Source organism: Mustela putorius, unplaced genomic scaffold (assembly GCF_011764305.1).
Source record: "Mustela putorius furo isolate JIRA1106 unplaced genomic scaffold, ASM1176430v1.1 tig00000698_pilon_pilon_pilon, whole genome shotgun sequence".
In the NCBI taxonomy this organism is placed as follows: Eukaryota; Metazoa; Chordata; class Mammalia; order Carnivora; family Mustelidae; genus Mustela; species Mustela putorius.
Window position 1 is genome coordinate 5,619,937 of NW_025421449.1, and position 24,591 is coordinate 5,644,527.

Here is a 24,591-nt window from a genome sequence, read left to right on the forward strand (position 1 = left end):
TCTTTCAAGGTCCAACACAGAAATCCTTTTCTCTCTAATGAACTTTTCCTGACTAAACCTATTCCTTTTTTTTTTTTTGAACTCTTGAGTTCTTCACCATGTTAGTATATATTTATCAACTTTTGTACACTATACTACCATGTATTTGATCAAATATAAGTTTTGTTTATTGTAGCTTTTGTGTGTGTGTGTGTGTGTGTGTGTGTGTATTTGCTGTATTCTTGCTCCTTAATCTCACATGACCCCCCTACACAGTCCAAATCACTTTAATCTTATTTTCCTTGAATTAAATGAAATACAATTTTAAATTCCTTTCCTGGAAAATTAAATATTAGTCATTACTGGGGTACTTTCCTTCACCCCCTCAAGGTTCTTAGAAATTAAAAAAAACACCCCCCCCAACCCACCCACCACCGAATCTTCTGTCCCCATTGGCTCTACTGAGAGACCCACTGTTAGCCCTTCAAGTCTAGTGGCTCTGCTGCTTCCTGGAATGTGAGAATCTTGGCCAAGGTTGGTAGCCATGGCAGCTTAAATATAACTTCCTGTGTTTGGTATATTCTGTTGGCCCTTCAAGACTAACATTTTATGAGGTGTCTGGGTGACTCAGTTAAGTGACCAGCTCTTGGTTTCAGCTCAGGTCATGATCTCAGGGTCGTGGGATCGAGCCCTGTGTTGAACTCCATGCTCAGCACAGAATCTGCTTGAGATTCTCTCTCAAATCAATAAATAAATAAGCTCTTTTTTTTTTTTAAGAGATTGACATTTTACTCTTTTCCTTCCCTATTCTGTCCTTGAGGGCCCTAAGAAAATTGCTTAGTAGCATGGACAGAAAAAGTATATAGACCTTGTGGGGCCCTAAATTTTTTAAAATATGGTTTTAAAGCGCTGGAAGTCTGAAGGTCAGGTGAAAGTAAAAAGATTGAGAAAAGAGGAGTTACAGACTGGAAAGTCAAATTACAGGTCTTAGAATTTAGTCTAGCTCCAGCAATGCTCCAGGAACATTAATGTATCCTTAATAAGTATTGTTGAGTTGATGAAACAATATTTGCAAAACTATTCCCTACAACTGAATTAAGAGAGTTAAAGATTTTAACAATTCAGGATTACTGCCGATGACACTGGTGATCTTTTAAACAAGTGGGCATAACAAAAATAAGACATAAACCTTGTTTTAGGAAGAGTAACGGTATTATAAGGCCCCACTTGCAATTCTAGTTTTCAGATTAATGAATATGATAAAATTAAGATGGAATAAAAATTTTAGAAGACAGTTAAGTAAAATCCAAATTGGATGTGGAATAAAGGCCAAATTGTTATTTTCAGTCATGTGGTGCATATTTCCATATGTTCTGAAAATCCTCAAGAACTTGGCACAAAGTTCTCCTGAAATAATTTCTGCTTCTTAAATGACAGGTGCCTCATCTTTTATTGTAGTATTAATTCAGAATCTCATCAAATAAGAAAATGCATAACACAAAAGATAAATTTATAAGCATTTGCCTAACTCTAACCATAGATTCATTACTTTCTATTTCCTTCCTCTCCTTCACCTTCTGGCCTCCTTATGTCTTTATTTTCTCCTTCTTTTCATTTTAACCACAATCACTACTCCATCAGATGGTTCTTGTTTCTACTTCTGAATACATTTAAATGCCATTTATAAAATCATAAATTCTTATTGGATTTATGTTTAAAAACCTAATGGGATTCAGCAGTAGTTTGAAACTGCAATGAAATTATTAAATGTAGGTTTTAATACCAGTGATGATTCACATTTTCCAACCTCCACATTTTACAATTTGTTTTTCTTGGCAAGGGTTTAAGTATCCATGAATAAGGCGAAAGGTTTCTTGAATTTTGGTATTTAAAGAAGGAATGAATCTTTTCCTGTCTTCTAAAAAGTTACTTCACCTTTTGCAAAGAGATAAAAGCAGTAGAAAATGACAGAGACTTAAATCTACTCACTGATTTAGGCCAGTCGAAGTCACTGGACTTTTGCTTATGAAATCCTCCCTGATAGGAGGTTGTCTGGTTATTAAGGTCCTTCCAAAAAATCATTTTTATGGTCATTGAATTCTAGAATAAGAAGAACTTGAGAAAGTATTATAAGCCTTTCCTTTTCAAGTTGAGGAATCTGAGAACGCCAATTGTGTCTTGCCCAAAGTCACATGAGACGTAAAGTAAGAGGCAAAGCAAGAACTGGATATCAAGTTTCTTTATTCCAATTTTGGGACTGTTTTTATACCATTATTTTTTGAACATGGAAAACAAGCTGATTGTTTACCTAAAATTCATTATATTGCATGTATCGTAGAACTTGCCACTTCTTTTACTTTTTTAAAGGTTTTATTTAGAGAGAGAAAGAAAGAGCATATGAGCAGAGGGATGAGCAGAGGAGAATAAAAAAGAATCTTTACCCTACTCCACACTGAGCATGGAGCCCAAAGTGGGGCTCCATCTCACAACCCTGAGATCATGACTGGAGCCAAAACGAAGAGTGAGAGTTTTAACCACCTGAGCCACCCAAGTGGTCCAGAACTTGTCATTTCTATACTTTATTCTTTGAGTTAAAATATTTTGTATTAGTCATCTGTTTTCTGATTTGCCATCTAAGAATCTTCACTTGTCTTCCATTTTAGATCTAGTCTGCATAATGCTGCTAAGTAAGCTAATCTTTCTAAAATCTAGTCCTAATTATGCCATTTACCTGCTCAAACACTTCAGTACCTCTCACCTTCTCCATCCACCTAGCCCATTGTTAAATAAATTAATAAATCCATTGTCTTACTTTATTAAAGAGTAACTCTATCTTTCAAATTGTAGTGCTTTCTGCTCCTCTGTTCATCCCTTATGATCCAGCCTAATGGGACCAATTACTGTTCACAGAATACACCTTTCATTTTCCATACCTTTGTGTCCTTCCTTATTACATAGTCACCTAAATGTTTACCTTTCTTTCTACATTTTTATCAAATTCTGGGGCATCTGGCTGCTGCAGTCATTAGAGCATGCAATTCTTGATGTTGGGGCTGTGAGTTCAAGCCCCATGTTGGGAGTAGGGTTTACTTTAAAAAAAATTTTCCTTCTGCCATAAAGCCTTCTTTTGTTTTCTTTTCTTTCAGTTTCAATTGCAACCTGCTATACTCTGACTTCAGTTTTTGCATTCATCTTAATTATTATTTTTGGTTAATCAGATGATTCTAGCAGAGTGCCATATAACCATGCGATAAGTGGGATCAACTATGTTCATTGGTTGCTAAGTTTTTGAAACCGATGGAAGATACCTAATTGCTACCCCCTTTTATTCTTATAACAGATCATCAAAAATCCACCCAGATCATCACAAGTGAGAAAAGCCCTACAAGTATATATTAGTATTTATTTGTTAAAAAAAAGAAAGACTTCATTTTAAAATTGTGAAGTGTACCATAATGACTTTGCTGATTGTAAGTCCATTTAGACTTCTGTTTTTATCCCACATGCTGTAAATTTTCTAATTATCTTTGACGTCAGCAAAGTAAAATAAAATAATAGCTTGTTGGGACGCCTGGGTGGCTCAGTTGGTTAAGCGGCTGCCTTCGGCTCAGGTCATGATCCCAGCATCCTGGGATCGAGTCCCACTTCAGGCTCCTTGCTCAGCAGTGAGCCTGCTTCTCCCTCTGCCTCTGCCTTCCACTCTGCTTGTGCTCGCTCGCTCTCTCTCCCCCTCTCTCTCTCTCTCAATCTGACAAATAAATAAATAAAATCTTTAAAAAAAAAATAGTAGCTTGTCATAAAAGTGCTTAGTTGGTAACTTACCAAGTCCTCAAACTGAATTGTGTTTACTATTTACCCCTGTTATTTAATCTGTATGTAAGGTGTTTTGTGGTTTTTGTTTAGTTAACTTGTTGGTTTGTTTTTTGCTATTTTTGTTGCTTCTATTGTAAATCTTTTGACACTTATCCTTGTATTGTATTCTTTGATACCCAGTATCTGCCAGTGATGTCTGGACTCTATGTCTTTGAAAATATAATTATAATTTTAAAATTCAGAAAAATATTCTCTTAGGAAAAACTATCACCCTGTATATTACTTGGAAGTGAGGCAAATGCCAACATCCTTTATGGTAACTTTACGGGGCAGGACTGCAGATGTGACCAAGATATAGGTTGCTTAAATACTCTCACAGAACACAGCAGACCAGCAATTTATTAAATATTTCACCAAATCATAGAGCTCATTCTTGAAAATCTCAGTACTCATACATACAAAAATCTTGGCCGTTTTAAAAAACATTCTTTTGATCAGTTTAACTCATTCCAGTGCACATTTATTTAATCACACTCTCTGCAAGGCAAAGTTCTAAGATAAGATATAAAACCCAGTTCAAGAAGCTCATAAACTAGGGGAGAAAATAGACCATGTAAATAAATTATGATGCAGTGCAAGAAATAGCATAATAGCGGCATATACACAGCACTAAGTCCGTGAACTCTGGTCCCAAAAATAAAGCATGAACACAAGAAATCAAGTCAGTATAAATCTATTGCCAAAGTATTTCTTCTTTGCTTAATGTGAACATGTGCTTTATCTTTATCATTTGGTAAATCAACAAGGATTTATTACCTATTCTGTGCAGAGCAATATGTTAGATGCTTTGAGGATACAAAGTAAGAAAGAGTTTCTGCACTAAGAATTTATAATCTAGTAGGAGAGATAAACTGTCCGTACAAATATCTATGTTTCTGGTCTGCATGTAATTGCCGTAAGAGAAACCTTTGCAAATTGAGTAAAACTCTTCTGCAATGCAGAAAGCCACTTGTAGAGATAGGAAAGGAGAGACCATGAACAATTCAGGAAGGCTTCCACTAAGCAGAAGATGGATGAACTAACCCTGGAGGGATTGGTGGGATTTTGACAAGGGTGGTTGAAGGGTATTCTAATTCATTTAGTGCCTACATGTGCAAAGTAGAATGAAGGCGAAAAAGCCTGGGGCATGTTTAGAGAATAGCAAGTATTCTAGTTTGAGTGGCATCTGGTACATGTATAAGGGAATAGTAAAAGATCCTAGAAAGGAAAAGTAGGGGCACTTATGGAGGATCTTTGAAAGTCAGGCTGTGGAACTAGAACTTTTATCAGTAAGCAATAGGTAGCATTTTGGGCAAAGGCTAATCAAAGTTGATATTTAGGAAGGTGAATCTAATGGTCATGTGCAAGGATACATTCATGCTGAGGGTGACAGGTACCAAAGACTGGTTAAGTGACTATATAATGTAGGCAAGAGGTAGTATAGGCCTGACCTAGGGTTGTTTTGGTAGGAACGGAAAGAAGGTTACAGATGCTATAGGCCTTATGCTTATAAATGTACTTGGCACAACTTTGAAGCTATCAGACGCAAAGACAAAGTATAAAAGGGACTCTGGAAGTGAGACAGGATTTATGATGATGATATAATAATAATAATAATAATAATAGAGGAAATTAACCCTCAAAAAATGTAAAGAGAAAACAGATCAGAAAATTGGTAACTGAAGTCTAGAGAAAGACTGTCTTTAGGAAATTTAACAAATGAGCAAGATGATAAGCAACAGAAAGATGAAAGAAGAAAGGGAAAGAAGAGTCTGAATAGCTAAGTCAGTTAAGCCTCCAACTCTTGACTTAGCTTCGTTATGATCTCAGGGTAATGAGATCAAGCCCTGCCTCAGGCTCCCCATTAGGCAGGAGTCTGCTGGAGAGTCTCTCTCCCTCTTCCACTCCCCCCACTATCTATATATCCTCTCTCTCTTTCTAAAATAAATAAATCTTAAAAAAAAAAAAAAAAGGAGGAAAGAAGATATACAACAGAAAAGTAAGAAGGAGAATTTCTTGGACAGAGTAGAAAATTCAAACTCTAAAATATCAGTAAGTCTCATTTTTCATCTATTAAGTTATCCATTGGAATTGGGAGATCCAAACAAAAGAGCTTGAAGGTGGGGCACCTATGTAGCTCAGTGGGTTAAACCTCTGCCTTCGGCTCAGGTCATGATCCCAGGGTTCTGGTATCAAGCCTCACATCAGGCTCTCTGCTAAGTGGGAATCCTGCTTCCCCCGCCTGCCTCTCTGCCTACCTCTCTGCCTACTTGTGATCTCTGTCAAATAAATAAAATAAATTCTTTAAAAAAAAAAAAAAAAGAGCTTGAATATACAGGAGTAAGTTGGGGAAAATTGTCCAAAGACCCGAAGGTGGGAAAATATTTACTCAAGAAATGAAGAGTAGTTGGTGATACAAAGAAATTTGGAGATTAAAACTAAATGTCTAAAAGAATAGAAGGAAGTGAGTACGCATTTTATTTTTAAAAATTACTCCTAAATTTTACACTATGCAGAAATACTTCTTCCCTCAAGAAAAGCAATTAAGTCCTACTCAAAAAAGTCAAGAGGGAAAGCTAAGTTTGGTGAGAACACAGTCTCTGAAATGGATGTAGAGGGAAGCAAATACATGTAATACAAGGTACAATAAGTCAAAATTCCTGTTAACAAAATCCTGTCTGTTAGTCCAATCACTTTATAACATTTAGTGCAACACAAATGCCAGTAGTTTGTCAGTAGTTCTGTGCTGTATTACCTTCAATTACCCATGTGTTGTTGATACCCAGTGAAAACCCATCCTTGGTCATGGAGACTCCAGAACTCCACAGGCGAGCTCAAAGGTTGGATAATATGTTCTCTCAGATTCTGACAAGAGGTAGAAATATAGACATTTCTTGCATTCTAGTTTTTAGACTTAAATGATTGGCTCCCATTTCATTATCAAATGCAATAATGAGCTTTTCAGAAATATCCAGTATCTGTTTAAACCTATTTCTTTTTCATACAGTGAGGATAGGTTAAATCACACCTTCCATCTGACATTTATTGAGTACCCTGCTACGTGCTCTGTTGGGTGTTTTCTACCATTTTTCTTTGATTTTTTTTTTTTAATAGCCTGACTTGAACATTTGGCTAATTTCTTCTTCATGTGCATTGGATTTTTTCTTTGACTTCTTTTCTTTTCTCTGAAGATACCTGTGTTGATCATTACTTCCATTGCTATCCTTGCTACTTCCCACTGTCCATTGTGTATTTTTTTCCCTTTTTTGCCGTTGTGTAAATTTTAAGTTTGTTTATATGTTGGACTTTTTCTAAAGAAGCATTATAATATACTCTGTATATAATTATCATTAGTCAGCTAGCAAAAAGAAAGAAAATAATAGTGGTTATTGGTGATATTTGCAAGTGGCATTTTATATACATATCCATAGGTTAAAATTCAGACCTGGGGAGAATTTCTGTTTGTTTGGATTTTTTCTACTAGAGATAGGGGACTAAATGCTTTTTTGTTTTTACTACATTTTGTTATGTTATTAAATCACAGTGTAGTCCTATATATTCCCTTTTTTACTTAGTCCAGTAACATCATAGGCTATAAATATTAATATTCTCTCTTCTTCCTCAGAAGACCAAGAGACCTAAGAAATAAGGGAATTTTTATGACAGGTCTGGGCTTAAGAGTCAAAACAACTAGAAACTGGTGGTCTCTGTAACATCCATTCCTCTGCCATATCTCACACCTTTCCATTTTGCTCACAGAAGTGTTTATAAAAACAACTCTGCCCTGTGCAGATATCCATTTCTGTGTTTTGTATATTGTTTTCATTTTATTTTTTACCTTAGTTTCTTTTTTTTTTTTATTTAAAAGATTTTATTTATTTATTTATTTGACAGAGAGAGATGACAAGCAGGCAGAGAGGCAGGCAGAGAGAGAGGAGGAAGCAGGCTCCCTGCTGAGCAGAGAGCCCGATGTGGGGCTCGATCCCAGGACCCTGGGATCACGACCTGAGCCGAAGGCAGCGGCTCAACCCACTGAGCCACCCAGGCGCCCCTTTACCTTAGTTTCTAAAAGTTAGTTTTGTACAACTTCCAGACTAGAATAAGTTGGGACATTAGATTTGCCCCAGGGGATAAGCTTTATAGTGGAGGGGTATCACACCTTGACAACTTGGGAAGAATCATGCTTGGAATATGGAAAATATAAAGGATATTAGTACACTTTTAAACTGAGAGAAAGGAATCATTAGGTGGCTAACAAGAATGCTAATCTCACCCCATCTGAGATCTTCCTTTTGTCTAATACTTAGCACTGGTCCATAATGCCTGCCTTTCTTTCTTTCTTTCTTTTTTTTTTTTTTTTTTTTTTATAATGCCTTTCTTGTTGTCCTGCATATGTATGTATCTAAACTAATAAGAATTGGTTATTTATCTGACTTTTACTGTCCTTTTTTTAAACATAAGTGATTTGGGTTTTTGATTGATCGATTTTTTTTGTCAGTGAATGAAAGAAATAAGACCCATCAAAAGATACATATTTTACTTTTCTCAAGGCTAATAAGCTGGAGTCTGCTTTCCATAGGGCCTTCAATTCTTCATTGGTAACTTAATTAAAAAGAAAAAAATCTTTTTTGAAACATAAAAATATCCTACTAATAGCATAATTCAGGGGACAGCAAACTTTTTCTGTAGACGTCCAGTTAGTGTGGTCTCTGTTGAACTAGTTAACTCTGCTGTGGTAACATGAAAGCAATAATAGACAATATGTAAATGAATGAATATTGCTGTGTTCCAGTAAAACTTTACTCATAAAAACAGGCAATGGTTTGAATTGTTTTGCAGGCTGTTGACCCTGGCATAATGTGTTGATCCTACATTATAATAAAGCCCTCTCTATTAGTTGAAAAAGGGGATCAGGGAACAAATTTTTTAAAAAGGAAAGATGTTACTACCTATCTGGGGCTTTCTACTTCGTAAGATAAAAAGCAAGAAGGTGACAATTATATGGGATATGTAAGTAAAAAAGGGTTTAGAACTGGAGTTATTCTTCAAAGGGTTTCAAATACAGATTACTGATAAAGTAGAGTGTTTACAATTTAGGGCAGCAGATCTAAGTATAGGAATTGTATCCTTTGTACAACAAGATACAAAAAGCAGTATATGAGATGCTTAAGATAAATGATCAATCTGTTTTGTCTTTGGTTTGGTCATAAGCTTTTTTAACCATTAAATAGAGAAGTACCAATTTGTTGAACATGCCAGGACATTTTAGGATCTGTACTTTAAGATGGACCTACATTGAACTTCTGCTGGAATAATTGAGTAAGAGATACCAGATTTATCTTCTCTCCTTAAACAATGTAGAACCAGACAAAATAAATAAAACAACAGTCTCCAGACGTTAGACAACAGGCAGCACAGGACAGTGATCCCTTAGAGAAGGTAACAAGTGAGAGAATCCTGCAATTGTCATCGCATTCTGTTTAAACAGAGTTTCTAATCTATAGCGTAGGAAAGGGGGGCTCCCAAACCCAGGGGTCCAACTGAACTGAAACCAAGCTAAGAACTAAAGGAGGCCAAGATGGCTAGAATTTACAGGAAAGAGTACCAGAGAAGAAAGCTGCAAAGAGACAAAGTACACATACTTTATATCTGCAAGGGGTTCCTTGGAGTCTTCAGCTGAATACTGGTCAGCATGTGTATGAGGATAGTATTGAAGGTAAAGGATGAAAACATTGGAAAGAAGCAGACAGAACATTCCCCCAAGTTTAATAGGCTAATACCAGTATATGTCCCTAAGAGCCATGGTGGAGAAACCTCTCTCTAATAACTGGGATATTTTATTTAATACTCAAAAAGATAATACATCTGTAGGGTACCAAATATGCTCTAGATTAAAGGCTGCTCTCATTTCACCTGCCAAAGCGTAAATATAAATCTAGAAAGGACCAAACTGTTTCCAAGTAACCTAACTGAATTTCAGAATAAACCTCAAAAATGTGTAAAGTAATACCAAAAATCCAGCATCCAAAAGCATAAAATTCATAATGTCCAGCATCCAGTCAAAATTATTGAGCATGCAAAGATGCAGGAAAATACAACCCAAAATGAGGAACAAACATCAACCAATAGAAATGGGTTTCTAAATGGCACAGATGGTACAACTATATGACAAGGATTAAAATTTCTATATATATTCTATATTTCAAGAAGGTGAAGGAAAGCCTAAGCCTGTTAAGAAGAGACATAAAAAAGGTTGAACTTAGAGAGAAGAGGATGCACTAGATGAAAACAGACATTGGAGAAGAACAAAAAAAATAGTGGAAGAAGCAAGATGGCAGAGGAGTAGGAGACCTAAATTTCATCTGATCCCAGGAATTCAGCCAGGCAGTTATCAAACCATTCTGAACACCTACAAGCTCAACAGGAGGACAGGACAAGAGGCAGTACAAACTGCCAAGGACCTAATACAAATGGACATTAGTTAGATGTCAGAACTAGAGTTCAGAATGATGATAATAAAGATACTAGAGGGGCTTTAAAAAAGCATAGAAGATACTAGAGAATTCCGTTCTGGAATAATATAACCAAGTCAAAATCAAAAAGTCTATTAATGAGGTGCAATAAAAAATGGAGGCTCTAATTGCTAGGATAAATTTCTCTCTCAGGAGAGAGAAATCATGATATAGAAGACCAAATGATGGAGAAAAAGAGAGATTAACAACTACCAGATCACAAAGGGAGAATTTAAGAGATAAGTGATACCATGAGACAAAACAAAATTAGAATAATTGGGATCCCAGAAGAAGAAAGAGAGAGGGGGACAGAAGGTTTATTTGAGCAAATTATAGTGGAGAACTTCCATAATTTGGGGAAGGACACAGGCATCAAAACCCAGGAGGTACAGAGAATCCCCCTCAAATTCAATAAAAATAGGTCATCACCCCATTATCTACTAGTAATATTTATAAGTCTCAAGACAAAGAGCAGCTTGGGACAAGTAGTCTGTAACAAGCAGTCTGTAAAGTAATCTGTAACAACAGTAGAAACATTAGAATGGCAGCACACCTATCCACAGAGACCTGGCTAGGGCAGAAAGGACTGGCATGATATATTCAGAGCACTATACAAGAAAAATATGTAATCAAGAATACCATATCCAGCTAGTCTGTCACTGAGAATAGGAGAGATAAAAAGTTTCCAGAACAAACAAAAACTAAAAGAATTTGCAAACACCCAACCAACCCTACAGAAAATATTGAAAAGGGTTCTCTAAGCAAAGAAAGAACCTAAAAGTAACATACACCAGAAAGGAACAGAGACACTATACAGTAACAGTCACCTTATAGGCAATACAATGGCACTAACTTCATATCTTTCAGTAGTTACCCTGAATGTAAATGGGCTAAAATGCCACAATAAAAAAACACAGGATAGGGGCGCCTGGGTGGCTCAGTGGGTTAAGCCTCTGACTTCGGCTCGGGTCATGATCCCAGGGGCCTGGGATCGAGTCCTGCATGGGGCTCTCTGCTCAGCAGGGAGCCTGCTTCTCCTCATCTCTCTCTCTCTCTGTCTCTCTGCCTATTTGTGATCTCTCTCTGTCAAATAAATAAAATCTTAAAAAAAAAAAAGTTTAAAAAAAAACACAGGATATCAGATTGGATAAAAATAATAATAATAATACCCATTGATACACTGTCTGCAAGAGCCTCAATTTAGACCCAAAGACACCTCCAGATTTAAAGTGAGGTGAGGGGGAGATAATTTACCATGCTAATGGACATCAAAGGAAAGCTGGGTGACAATGCTTGTATCAGACAACTTAAATTTTAAACCAAAGACTATAATAAGAGATGAGGAAAGATACTATATCATACTTAAAGGGTCTATTTAATAAGAAGATCTAATAATTGCAAATATCTATGCCCCTAACAAGGGAGCAGCCAATTATATAAGTCAATTAGTAACAAAATCAAAGAAACACATTGACAATAATACAATAATAGTCAATAACAATAATACAATAACACCCCCTTCACTGAAATGGACAGATCATTTAAGTAAAAGATCAACATAGAAATGAAGACTTTAAATGACACACTGGACCAGATGGACTTCATAGATTATTCAGAACATTCCATCCCAAAGCAAGAGAATACACATTCTTCTCTAGTACACATGGAACATTCTCCAGAATAGATCACATTCTGGGTCACAAATCAGGTTCAACTGGTGCCAAAAGATTAGGATCATTCCCTGCATATTTTCAGACCACAATGCTTTGAAACTAGAACTCAGTCACAGGACAAAAGTTGAAAGAACTCAAATACATGGAGGCTAAAGAGCATGTATATGTCCCTAAGAGCCATGGTGGAGAAAGAAGAATGATTGGGTGAACCAGGAAATTGAAGAAGAATTTAAAAGAATTCATGGAAGCAAATGAAAATGAAACACAATTGTTTAAAATCTTTCAAGATGCAACAAAGGCAGTCCTAAGAGGAAAGTATATAGCAATACAAGCCTTTCTCAAGAAACAAGGAAGGTCTCAAATACACAACCTAACCCTACACCTAAAGAAGCAGGAGAAAGAACAGCAAATAAAGGCCCAAACCCTGCAGGAGAAGAGAAATACTAAAGATTATAGCAGAAATCAATGAAATAGAAACCAAAAGAACAGTAGAACAGATCAACTAAACTAGGAGCTTGTTCTGTGAAAGAATTAATAAGATTGATAAACCCCACACCAGAGTTATCAAAAAGAAAAGAGAAAGGACCCAGATGAATAAAATCATGAATGAAAGGGGAGAGATCACAACCAAAACCAAGGAAATACAAACAATTTTAAGAACATATTATGACCAACTGTATGCCAGCAAATTTGACAATCTGGAAGAAATGGATGCATTCCTAGAGACATAAAAACTACAAAACTGTAACAGGAAGAAATAGAAAACCTGAACAGACTCATAATCAGTAAGGAAATTGAAGCAGTCATCAAAAATCTCCCAATAAACAAGAGCCCAGGGTCAGGTGGCTTTCCAGGGGAATTCTACCAAACATTTAAAGAATTAATACCTATTCTCCTGAAACTGTTCCAAAACATAGAAATGGAAGAACTTCCAATAATACCCAATAGTCTATTAAAAGGATTATTCACTATGACCAAGTGGGATTTATTCCTGGGCTGCAAGTTTGGGTCAACATCTGCAAATCAATCAATGCAATACAATACATTAATGAAAGAAAGAACAAGAACCATATGACACTCTCAATAGATGCAGAAAAAGCATTTGACAAGGTACAGCATCCTTTCTTAATCAAAACTCTTCACAGGGGGCGCCTGGGTGGCTCAGTGGGTTAAGCCACTGCCTTCGGCTCAGGTCATGATCTCAGGGTGCTGGGATCGAGTCCCGCATCGGGCTCTCTGCTCAGCAGGGAGCCTGCTTCCCTCTCTCTCTCTCTCTGCCTGCCTCTCCGACTACTTGTGATTTCTCTCTGTCAAATAAATAAATAAAATCTTTTTAATAAATAAATAATAAATTAAAAAATAAAAAAACTCTTCACAGTGTAGGGATGGAGGATACATACCCCAATATCATAAAAGCCATGTATGAAAAACCCACAGCGAATATCATTCTCAATGGAGAAAAAGTGTGAGCTTTTCCCCTAAGGTCAGGAACACAGCAGGAATGTCCACTGTCACCACTGCTTATTCAACATAGTACTGAAGTCAGCAATCAGACAACAAAAAAGAAATAAAAGGCATCTAAATCATCAAACAAAAAGTCAAACTCTCACTCTTTCCATATATATGATACTTTATGTGGAAAACCCAAAAGACTCCACCCCAAAACTATTAGAACTCATACAGATATTCAGTAAAGTGGCTGGATATAAAAATCAATGTATAGAAATAAGTTACATTTCTATACACCAACAATAAGGCAGAAGAAAGAGAAATTAAGGAGTTGATCTCATTTACAATTGCTCTCAAAACCATAAAATACCTAGGAATACACATGAATGGTTAAAGAAGATGTGGTATATATATAAATGGAATATTATGTAGCCATCAAAAAATGAAATCTGGCATTTGCAATGATATGGATAGAACTAGAGGGTATTATGCTAAGCGAAGTATGTCAATCAGGAAAGACAATTATCATATGATCTCACTGATAAGAGGAATTGGAGAAATAAGACTGATGATCAAGGAGAAGGGTGGGAAAAATTAAACAAAAAAAACAGAGAGGGAGACAAACCGTAAGAGACTCTTAATCTCAGGAAACAAACTGAGGGTTGCTGGAGGGGAGCTGGCATGGGAGGGATAAGGTGGCTAGGTGATGGACATTGGGGAGGGTATGTGTTGTGGTAAGTGCCATGAATTCTGTAAGACTGATGAATCACAGACCTGTACCCCTGAAACAAATAATACATTATATGTTAATTTTAAAAAAAAACAGTAATTAGTGATCTTTAAGACATAGCAGCAGAAACTGTTTGAACTTAAACACTGAGAGAGGGAAAAAAGAGTCTTTGAAAAACTATAAACGATGCATGAATGAGCTGTGGGACAATATCAGGTGATCTAATACATACTTGGATCTAATACATATTTGGAGTCTTAGGAGAGAGGAGAATGAAGGAAAATATATTTGAGGTCATAATTGCTCTAAATTTGATGAAAACTATAAACCCACAAATCCAAAGTTTAACAAATCACAAGCAGAAAAAAAAAAAAAGCAGAAAACCATACCAAGAAACATAATGGAATGAAATCAGTGATGACATCTTAAAAGCAGGAAGTTTGATTTTTTTAAAAAACACATTATATTCAGAGAAACAAAGACTAGAATGACAGCAATCTTAGCATCTGAAACAGTGCAAGTATAGAGCACCGAATGAAAAAAAATTAATGACCTAGAATTCTATACCCAGCAAAAATATTTTTCCAAAACAAAGCCTTTTTTAGACATACTAGAGCTGAAAGAGTTCATCAGTAGAGCATCAGCAGAAACCATCTAGGAAGGCTCAGATCCAAGTGCTACCTGTAACAATTACTGCTGTTTGGTCTTAGACATACTTTAATTTCTCCGAACCTTCAGATATTCATCTGTGATATGAGAAACCTATTTTATGGGATTTTTATGAGGATCAAATCAGATAAGGAAAATAATAGACATTTGTTGAGTGTTTCCTTTGTGCCAAGCATGTGTTGTCTCATTAAAAATGGAAATGAAATATCCAGTAAAAAGCCCAATAAGAGGTCTGAGATTTTTCTTATGCTATCATCTCTCCTCTTTCTTCAGTATCTGAAAAACCTGAGCTAGTCTAGAAGTTACCAAAATAGCTAATCAATCAAATTTTGTTGAAGTGTTTTTCCTAACTTTGTTTTCCTTTAGTTACCACCATTAAATATACTTAAAGGTGGGAATGAACAACTTTCCTTGCTGTAATAGACTCATCAACTAATAAATCACGTTGTGAAAGGGTTAGGTATGTCCTAAGCTAAACCTAATTTTGTTGGCTTGTGTTTTGGCTGCCTAATGTGTGTGTGTGTTTTTTTCCCCCAGTCATGTTTATTGAGGTATAATTTATATACTGTCTATGTAACTTTTATTATAAATCTATTGGATAGGGGCCATGAATGTCTTTATAGCTTATTCTTTGCCCCACTGAGTTTTTGGCACTCAATAAATGTTAAATAATATTTCTATTCAGCATTCTGCAGACAGGAAGCATATGGTAATAAATGTCAGAGCACAGGTTGAAAATCCCCCAAAAGTTGTGTGTTATATTCCTTGGAAAACCCAGTACAGAAATTTTTGTGATAAAATTTATTTTAGAAAGCAGTTCTCAGGCACATAATTCACTTACTGATTTTACTCTACCCTTCATTTACTTTATTTTCAAATTAAAACTTTTCCTCATCAAAACTAGTGTATTAAAAATAATATAACATTCATTCAGTGTCATAAAAAGTATATAAATGATTTTTTAGATAGCATAAAGAAAAGGTAATTCTTAGTCTGAAGGACAGCATGAGGAAATATATAAAAGCTTAAGCAACGTAAGTCTTTATGATATATTGTATAAAAAGAAATAAACAGCAGGTAGTTATTTATTATTAAATATCAGCATGACTTAGAAGTGTATTATGCTAACAGCTGTCTCAGACCTTATAATGGTGTTAGACTTTGATTCAATAATATTTTTCTCACCCAAGGATCTGGCACTACTTAAATATCTTACTTTATTCTCAGTAAGGTAATCATTGCTTCAGAATAATGAAAGACATTGTTAATTGAAATGACACTTGATGCTAAAAAACAAATTTTATATAAAAGATAATATACACTGGTTATCTGTATAGAAGAAATTATTAACCATAATCAGTTACACAAAGGCATTTAGATAGTATGTAACTAAATTATCTTTTCATAATTTGCTCACCCTGTGATTGATCTGTTGACCACACTTACTTGGAGTTGATTTTTGTGAGAATTTTTGTAAGGACCAACATAATCTGAATTATCCTAATTGGGATGTGTTACTTAACCTCGCTAAGTCTTAGGATTCTCATATATAAAATGTGGATGGTGATTCCAAACATAGCTTAACTTGATGCCTCTAACTTGGAATTCCTCAGAAGGCTGTAATCAAGATGTCAGCCACAGCTGTAATCATATCACTACTGGGGGAGAATCCACTTCCATTATTACTCATGTGTCTCTTGCCAAGCCTCAGATCCTCACCAGTTGTTAGCCATGGGCCATAGGTGACAGCTTTCCTCTAGAACAGGAGCTCAGAGAGAGCATGTGAGCAAAAGAATAAACAAGGCATCCCATCACTGTGTCATATATTTTTAGAAGCAAGTCATTAGGTCCACCCCACACTGAGGGGAGGGAATTATACAAAAGTTTGAGTGTAAGCAGTCAGGGGATCATTGGAAGCCAATCTGGAGGCTATCTACTACAATATGATGCAGAGATAAGACAAATCATTGAATGTCCTTTGGATGTCCTGGAACTTGTTTGAACTATCCTGAGATCTTATCAAGAACCTGAATTCAATAGGCAAAATTATTTTACCTGTGAGGTTCCCATTAAATATTCCATTTATTCCTAGCAACAATGTAATGCAACAGATACTATTGGCATCAATTTTATTGATATAAACTGATATACTAAGTGACTTGCTCAAGATTGCTGTAAAACTATACCCTTAGTGTAGGACTTCTGATTCTAAACCCTGTACTCTCTCCTTGTTTTAAAATTTTTTTTTAGATTTTTTTTTTTTTAGTAATTTCTATACCCAATGTGGGAATTGAACTCACAATCCCAAGATCAAGAGTCACCTGCTTCACCACCTAAGCCAGCCAGATACCCCTGCCCCTTTACTCTTTGCATTTGGCCTCCTGAACAGTACTGTCTTACACTTAAGGCCACTCAAAGAGAGCATTATACATCTAAATGTGTATACAAATATGTGAATTCTATATATAGAAAGATAATATTCTTAGACTCTTAACAACATTCTTAGACACAGAAGACTATGTGTTATCGACTCTCACCTATACCACACCATTTAGGATTTACAGTATTGTTTCAAATATTTTTGAATCAAAGTCTAATACCTTTGTAAGATCTGCAGTAGCTATAGTGGTGATATACTTATAGGTTAATAGTATCTGTTAGCTTGAAACTATACATAGGTGATGAATACTTGTTGAATGGAGAGGTAACAAAGTAAAACCAACATTACTGATTTGGTGGCTCTGTACACCCGTGGCTTTTCTCTGGACTCCTGTTACTTGAGTGAGGACCATGGCAAGCCCCCCAGTGAATTTTCCACTTCCTCCATGCTTTGGAGCAACAAAGTAGTTTGTTTGGATAGATGAGCTGCTTTCTGTGGATAATTGTCAGAAGTTACCTTTCTTTGGTCCTGAGTTGGGTCTTCTCCTTTTTGTTTCATTCCATGAAGTTTCAGCCTATACCAGGACCCTTCGTATCTGATATCAAAAATAGAGTTGTAATGTTAGCAAGCAGATAATGGTTCTAACTGGGTTCAGTGCCTTCAAGTGCAGAGCAGGAAGTGCACGGGCAAGTATTACGAGCTATGGTAGTCGTGGTAGTTAGTAGTCATACCCTTCAAATCACCCTGGAGAAAAGAGAGGTAAATATTGTTTTTAAAGGCATTTGCTAACTTCTCAGAACAACTTTGTGGTATGTTTAATAGGACCATAGAAAACTACCTTCCTTTAAAGAAGCAAAATAATAGTTCCTACAACTAAGAAATACATTTCACAAAGTCAGAGGGTACAAGGCCAATATAGAGAAATAATTTGTATTTCCATATAACTAGTAACAATTGGAACTGAAATAAGAATAAATAAGAATAGGGACGCTAGGTGGCTCAGTGGGTTAAACCTCCGCCTTCGTTTCCGGTCATGATCTCAGGGTCCTGGGATCGAGCCCCACATCAGGCTTTCTGCTCAGCAGGGACCCTGCTTCCCCTGTCTCTCTCTGCCTACTTATGATCTCTCTCTCTGTGTCAAATAAATAAATAAAATCTTGAAAATAATAATAAATAATAATAAACCATAACACAACTTATGATTTTAGTTTAATATTGATTAGAGATCATTCTGCCTTATAAATTAAAACTGAGGTGTTATCAGACAAACTGCAGAGAAAACAGTTTTCTCCTCAACTGAATATAAAGGAAATAGCTCTTTGATACTCATAAACATGCACCTGAGTTTCTCCTTTCTTTCTGTATAACCTGAGGATTGTGCTTTCTAATAGTGGCTTGCTAATCCCTTTAAATAGCTCATAATGGAAGTATTCCATAGTTTTCATTACCCATGAATTTCAGCTTCTTCTTTTTTTTTTTTAAACCTCAAAACCCGTACTTGGTGGTTGTTTCACTAGCACCCTTTTAGCCTGGTCAATGAAGCAGCAAGCCTACTGCAAATCCTAAATAACGTGGTGTAGATGAGAGTCTGAGAGTTTAATTATATGTCATTTTATTCACAACACTCAATTCCAGGAAGGAAAAAATGACTTTACTGTTGTTGTAAAAGACATATTATGTGAGTATCATTCATTGTAAACCAAAAATGATACTGTATTAGAGCATAGACAACAATGGGAACTAATTCTGAAAATGTGACCTGTCTGGGAAACTGCATAATAGTGAAAGTTATCAAAATGGAAAGAAGTGTTAATGTGAAATCCAGCTTTCTCAGAAATATTCTTTCTGGCCTGTTTGGTTTTCTTTTGTTGCTTGTCATGCATGAATGAAAGTGCTACACTCTCAGGGGAGCAGGAAAGCCTCTGTCGCTTGTTTATTTCCTTAATCCCTCCTCCTTTGTGATTTTTGATGTCAGATCTAAAATGGAAAGCCTGTAAATATAATGATTATCACATGGATAATCACCTGCATTAGGAACCGCCCTGCTTCTCTATTCTAACCCTAGCTGTTCTCCACACAGTCACATCCACTCTGCGGTTGGATTTTAACCTGACTGCTTCATTAGATTTGTGAACTCAGTACGTGGCGCCCTGGGGCAGCACAGATGGGGACATGCTTGTTTTCTTTTCTCACTTTTACTGCAAAGACACACTAAAAAGTCCTTTTCAATTTAGTATGATCAGTTTACTTGGAATTAACCCTGATATTTGGAACCTGCCTTACTCTTTTGCCCACCATCCATGCCCCTTTTTCCTTCCCTGCTTCCAAGATCTAATGTGTTTTCTTTTTGTCCCTCCATGCGGTGAATCTGAGGACTAAAATTCTGGTTAAAATTCTTCCTAGGTCAAACTGTTCCCCTGTGTTGTTTTATTATTTGTTTTGCTGGGAGGGAAAAATAAATGTTGTTCCATCATTGTATCTACAAACACCTTCAGATCAGAGGTTAGCTGTGGGAAAGTCTGCAGTGATGTGAGCCAGCTGCCTTCTCTAATGGAGTGACTGGGGGCACCAGCTCAACATCAAAAGAAGGTGGGAGGAAGTCAGGAGATAAGATCTTTTTAAGCTATGGAACAAGAGCTTAGCTTTTCAGTGATAGGGCACAGCTCAGCAAACCTGTGTGAGGGGGCGCTAAGATAAAAAATTGAGTTGACTTTTCTTCAGCATGTCTTTCCTCAATCAGAAATATGTTGGCGCTTCAAATAGTTTACAGATGTGGAAATGTCCTAGAGCCTGGTTTCCTTAAAGAATAATGATCTGACGTTTATATATGTGTCTTCTTGCAATTAGTCAGTTCCACTGTACCACAACAGCACAATTAATTGCTTTTTATATCTGTGTAAGCAAAACTGGACATTAAAAAGGCATTTTAACTACTATATGTTGAATTTTGAGTCTTTTATGTCTTAGTGCAGTTTTAGCCATACAGCTTCTTCATATTAATTTTGTGTTCTAGTTCTCTGGGCATCCTTCATGCCTCTGATGAAGCTCTGTATAAATAAGCAGTTGTAGCAGAGCTTTTCAGTTATCTTTCTGATGTAAGAATTAGCTTGGTTAATTCTTGGATTGGACTACTTGGAAAAATATTATGTTGATGGCTTTTGAAACTTGTCCTTTTCTTTGACATCCAGGCCAGCAAATATTATTGACTATCTGGTATATCAAGTTATATTGTAAGTAAATTATCAAAGAGGCCAACCTTGCTTGTACCAATTGTTAAGATCATAATTCAATTTTTCATTAATCTACATCACCAAGGCTAACTTGATCAGCCTTATGCTTCTCTAGTGAACAGCCTAGAAATTGTACTTTCAGCTTATCTCCTTCTATTAACTTAAGCGTTTAGCTGTAGTCATCCATTTCAACCTTTTCAAGCCCTCACAATGGGTCTTTAAATCTTTATGTCATTAGTATATTGGACCATAAGTGCATACATACTTCTTTTTCCCTGTGTTTTCCTTAACACGTAGATAGTACCCAAATTTGTGCTGGAGACACTGAATTACTTTCTGCCTTACATGGTTTGGTGCGGCAGTCGTTTCAGTTGAGTTGGATCTGCTCACTACTCAGGCTCAAATCCCATCCTTCTATTAATATCTCTTGGCAAAGATAATTTTGGAGGAATGTAAGTTAAGATGTAGAGGCTCTTGACAGTTGTCTGCAGTATTTTTTTTTTTCATTTTCAAGAGGGAAGTTGAGTTGAAAAGTAATAATGCTTCTATTTTCTCTATCAGTCCTAAAATTAAAGTATATGCAGAGAGTACAGAAAGGGAAAGGATTTGGTTACACAGATGTGTTTTTGTCATTTTGATGGCCTGTTTAAAGAGCATTAGTAGATATAGAAATGTTCATCAGATTGTCCCCTTAAGATATTTAGGAACCGAGAAACACTGTGAATTTAAAACTTTTAACTAGGCATGCCTGGTGGCTCAGTGGGTTAAGGGTCTGACTCTTGATTCCCACTCAAATTGTGATCTCAGGGTTGTACGATCCAGCCCCACATCATGATCCACACTCAGCATGTAGTCTGCTTGAAATTCCCTCTTACCCTCTAAAACCTCCCCCATCACACTTTCTATTTCTCTCTCTCTAATAAATAGATAAAATATTTTAAAAACAAAATAAAAATAAAAATTTTAACTTTTTGGGAGGCGCCTGGGTGGCTCAGTGGGTTGAGCCTCTGCCTTCGGCTCAGGTCATGATCTTAGGGTCCTGAGATCAAGCCCCACATCGGGCTCTCTGCTCAGTGGGGAGCCTGCTTCCCCCTCTTTCTCTGCCTCTCTACCTACTTGTGGTCTCTGTCAAATGAATAAATAAAATCTTTTTTTTTAATTTTTAACTTTTTTTTAATGTTCAACCTTTGTTACCCTGATATTATACAAAAGAGAAATTGGGGAGAGGAAGACTATGTGCTATAGAAGTTTTCAAACAGACAAGTAGAAATACTAAATACATCTAGATTTTTTTTCCCCAGAAAAACAACTTCCAAATATGACTTGATAATTCTGAATAACCTCAATGAGGAAGAAAAGGTAGAAAATAGAAAATAAAAAAAAAAAAAGTGGCATCTTTGAACAATTAGCTCCATGAAAAACTTAGATTGGAAAAAAGGCAACAAAATACAAATTTGAAATGAGCATCAAACAAAGACAATGCTAACAAATGGTATGATGATATATTGAAAATTTCAGTGATAAAATACATCTAGATTTAATAGTTGATAACATTTTGACATTTTTACTTCACTTTTTTTAATATTCTAAAGTAAATTACATATATTATGCCATTTTATCCCTAAATACTTCAGAAGAAACCTCTAAAATTAAGCACATTTACCTTATCAAATAATAATTCCTAATGTTATCTCAATCCCATTTCATAATCAAATTTCTCTAATTGTCTGAAAAATGCCTTTTTTGAATGGTTTGTTAAAAACAAGATTCAGGTAAGGTGTGTATATTGCTCTTTGTCATTTTTCCCCTCCCCAAGTTCTTATGACCTTGATTTATTGGAGAGACCACACATTTGTTCTGTAGGATGTCCCTACTTTATGGATTTGTCCATTTACTTTCTCATTGTACCATTTAACTTGTTCTCCTATCCTCTGTATTTCCTGTAGACTGCAGTTATTGAATTGAAGTTTTGATTAATTAATGTTAAAAATATGGCCAGTAAACTTTATGGGTAGTGCTATGTCCTTTTAATGGCATCATAATGGAAGGCACAGAATATTTGGTGATTCCACTATTAATGATGAAAAATGCTAAGATTGATCACTCGGTTAAGGTGATGACAGCTTGATCCTTCCATTATAAAGTTATACTTCGCTCCCCGTGACCAGCATATCATCTGTGATACTTTGATTCCAAGAAATACCCAGCTTCCTGTCATCCTTTTATCCAAGAAATTTAGCATCCATTGATGGTCCTTGCCTGAATAAATTTCATTAGGGGTTGCAAATGGTTTTTCTCTGAATCTATACATTTATTAGCAGACATTCTTCTTTGCAGAAGTACTTTCTGAAAGGCATTGTTTCAATTAAAAACACAACCACCAGTATGTTCCTTAGGTTTCAAATGATTGTCTTTCTTTGCTGGGGTCAAAACACCTGAACTCACTGTGACAGCTACAGTAAAAACATGTACTACATCTTCTTTATTCCAACTTGTGAAGTGTGTTGACATTATGCTGCCTTTTTTTTTTCATGCCAAGGAAAAAAAGAAATCTTTTTTGGTGTAAGAATAAAAATTGAACTGTGTGGGTATATTGAGATAATTGTGTAAAAAGAAGACTATTTGAATGAGTTTCAAAATGGATTATTTCTTCATTACCTAGCACTTTATAATTAACTGTTTTTTTTTTTTTTTTTTTTTTTTTTTCAGGAAGCTGCCACTTTTGCTAGAGAGCAAGGCTTTGAGGTGAGTTAACCCACAATTGCACACTAAACAGATCCTAAAGGTTTTTTCTAGCTGATAATGAAGTTCTTTTGGACAGTGATTGATGTGCTATTATACTCTCAGAGCCTCGCAGCAGTTGCCATGGAAACTTGGCAGTCGTCATGGTTTCTTTGTTCTGCCAGCACAGTGTTATGACGCACTCTGCTAGGTCTGCACCCAACATCGCCTACAGATGTTATTTATTGAATTTTGAAAAGCCTCTTGGGAAGCCAAGAGGTTGGGCACGGTTTCAAGCTGCCTCTGCAGATATGGGGCCTGTCAGTTTGTTCAGTTAAAAAGCTACCTCATTAGCTGTATTACATTTCATAAGGATTCACTGCTAAAGCAGTGGTGGAGCAAGACTAAATAGTGAAATATAATGTTATTTAAATAATTTCACCCCTACCACATGTAGATTATCATTATGCAAATTAATTTCCAAAAGGTTGTACTTAACAGTTGTTATGAACTGATTAATTTAAATCCTGCTCATATAAACTTCCTGCTTTAATCTTTTTTCCCCCATCTCTCTCTCTCTCTCTCTTTCTTTTTTGATACCATAAAACATATAAATTTTCTGAAACCAAATATCAATAATTGGCTTTAATTTCCAAGTCTTAATTCTGTTTTCCTAGTGGAAATATTAATTGTCAAGATTCAAATCTCCATGTGGTGGTTGTTGGCAAAATTAGGATACCAGACAAGACCATGTTTTTATCTATAAAATATTCATCTTCTAGGTAATTGTTAGAAAACACTGGCTTTAATCTGAACCCAGATTAACTGACAGTGACTTCATAAACTGAGTTTATAAGTGAATAAGCATCATATTTATGATCCAGAACTATGTAGAATGCTGTGTTCTGTACAGCAACTTAGAATGTTGCATGGTAGTAATTTTAAAAATTAAAGTGTCTAGAGCTGGAATATAGAAACTCTTTATTTACATGCTCAGTATTGTCTACCATCCAGAGAAGCTGTGAGCATTGATTAGATCTATCAGTAAGCTCACTTTGAACTCTTCAAAGTGTTGTATGAATTTGTGAGGGAGCTATTATTTAAATGTACTAAAGGCAGATTCATTATCAAGCAACAAAGTAATACATGTGCATGTTACCCATGTCATAGGACTTGACAACCAGATGTAAAGCTTCCTCTTCTTGGAGGAAGACAATAGCTTATGGTATACGTATTCTATGAAAAAACCCTATCAGTGCAGAAAATCTTGCCTTAAAATACTTGATTATTAGAACTATGATAGCTGCTTGGGAGTTTTCTTTTTTTGTTTTATTATATTCTTATAAATATAGGGTTGAGTCACATGTGGAAGGAATAAAAATTTCCAAGAATTTAT

The 24,591-nt window shown here is 35.8% G+C and overlaps 1 protein-coding gene across 2 annotated transcripts in view; it reads left to right on the forward strand.

The window, feature by feature from the left end:
* Window positions 1–24,591, forward strand: part of ADK (adenosine kinase) — a 531,050-nt gene that overhangs the window by 406,373 nt on the left and 100,086 nt on the right. For both annotated transcript variants that reach the window (XM_004769366.3, XM_004769367.3), the window contains exon 8: window positions 23,184–23,219. In XM_004769366.3, the coding sequence (XP_004769423.1) occupies window positions 23,184–23,219 (36 nt within the window). The remainder of the gene's footprint in view (window positions 1–23,183; window positions 23,220–24,591) is intronic.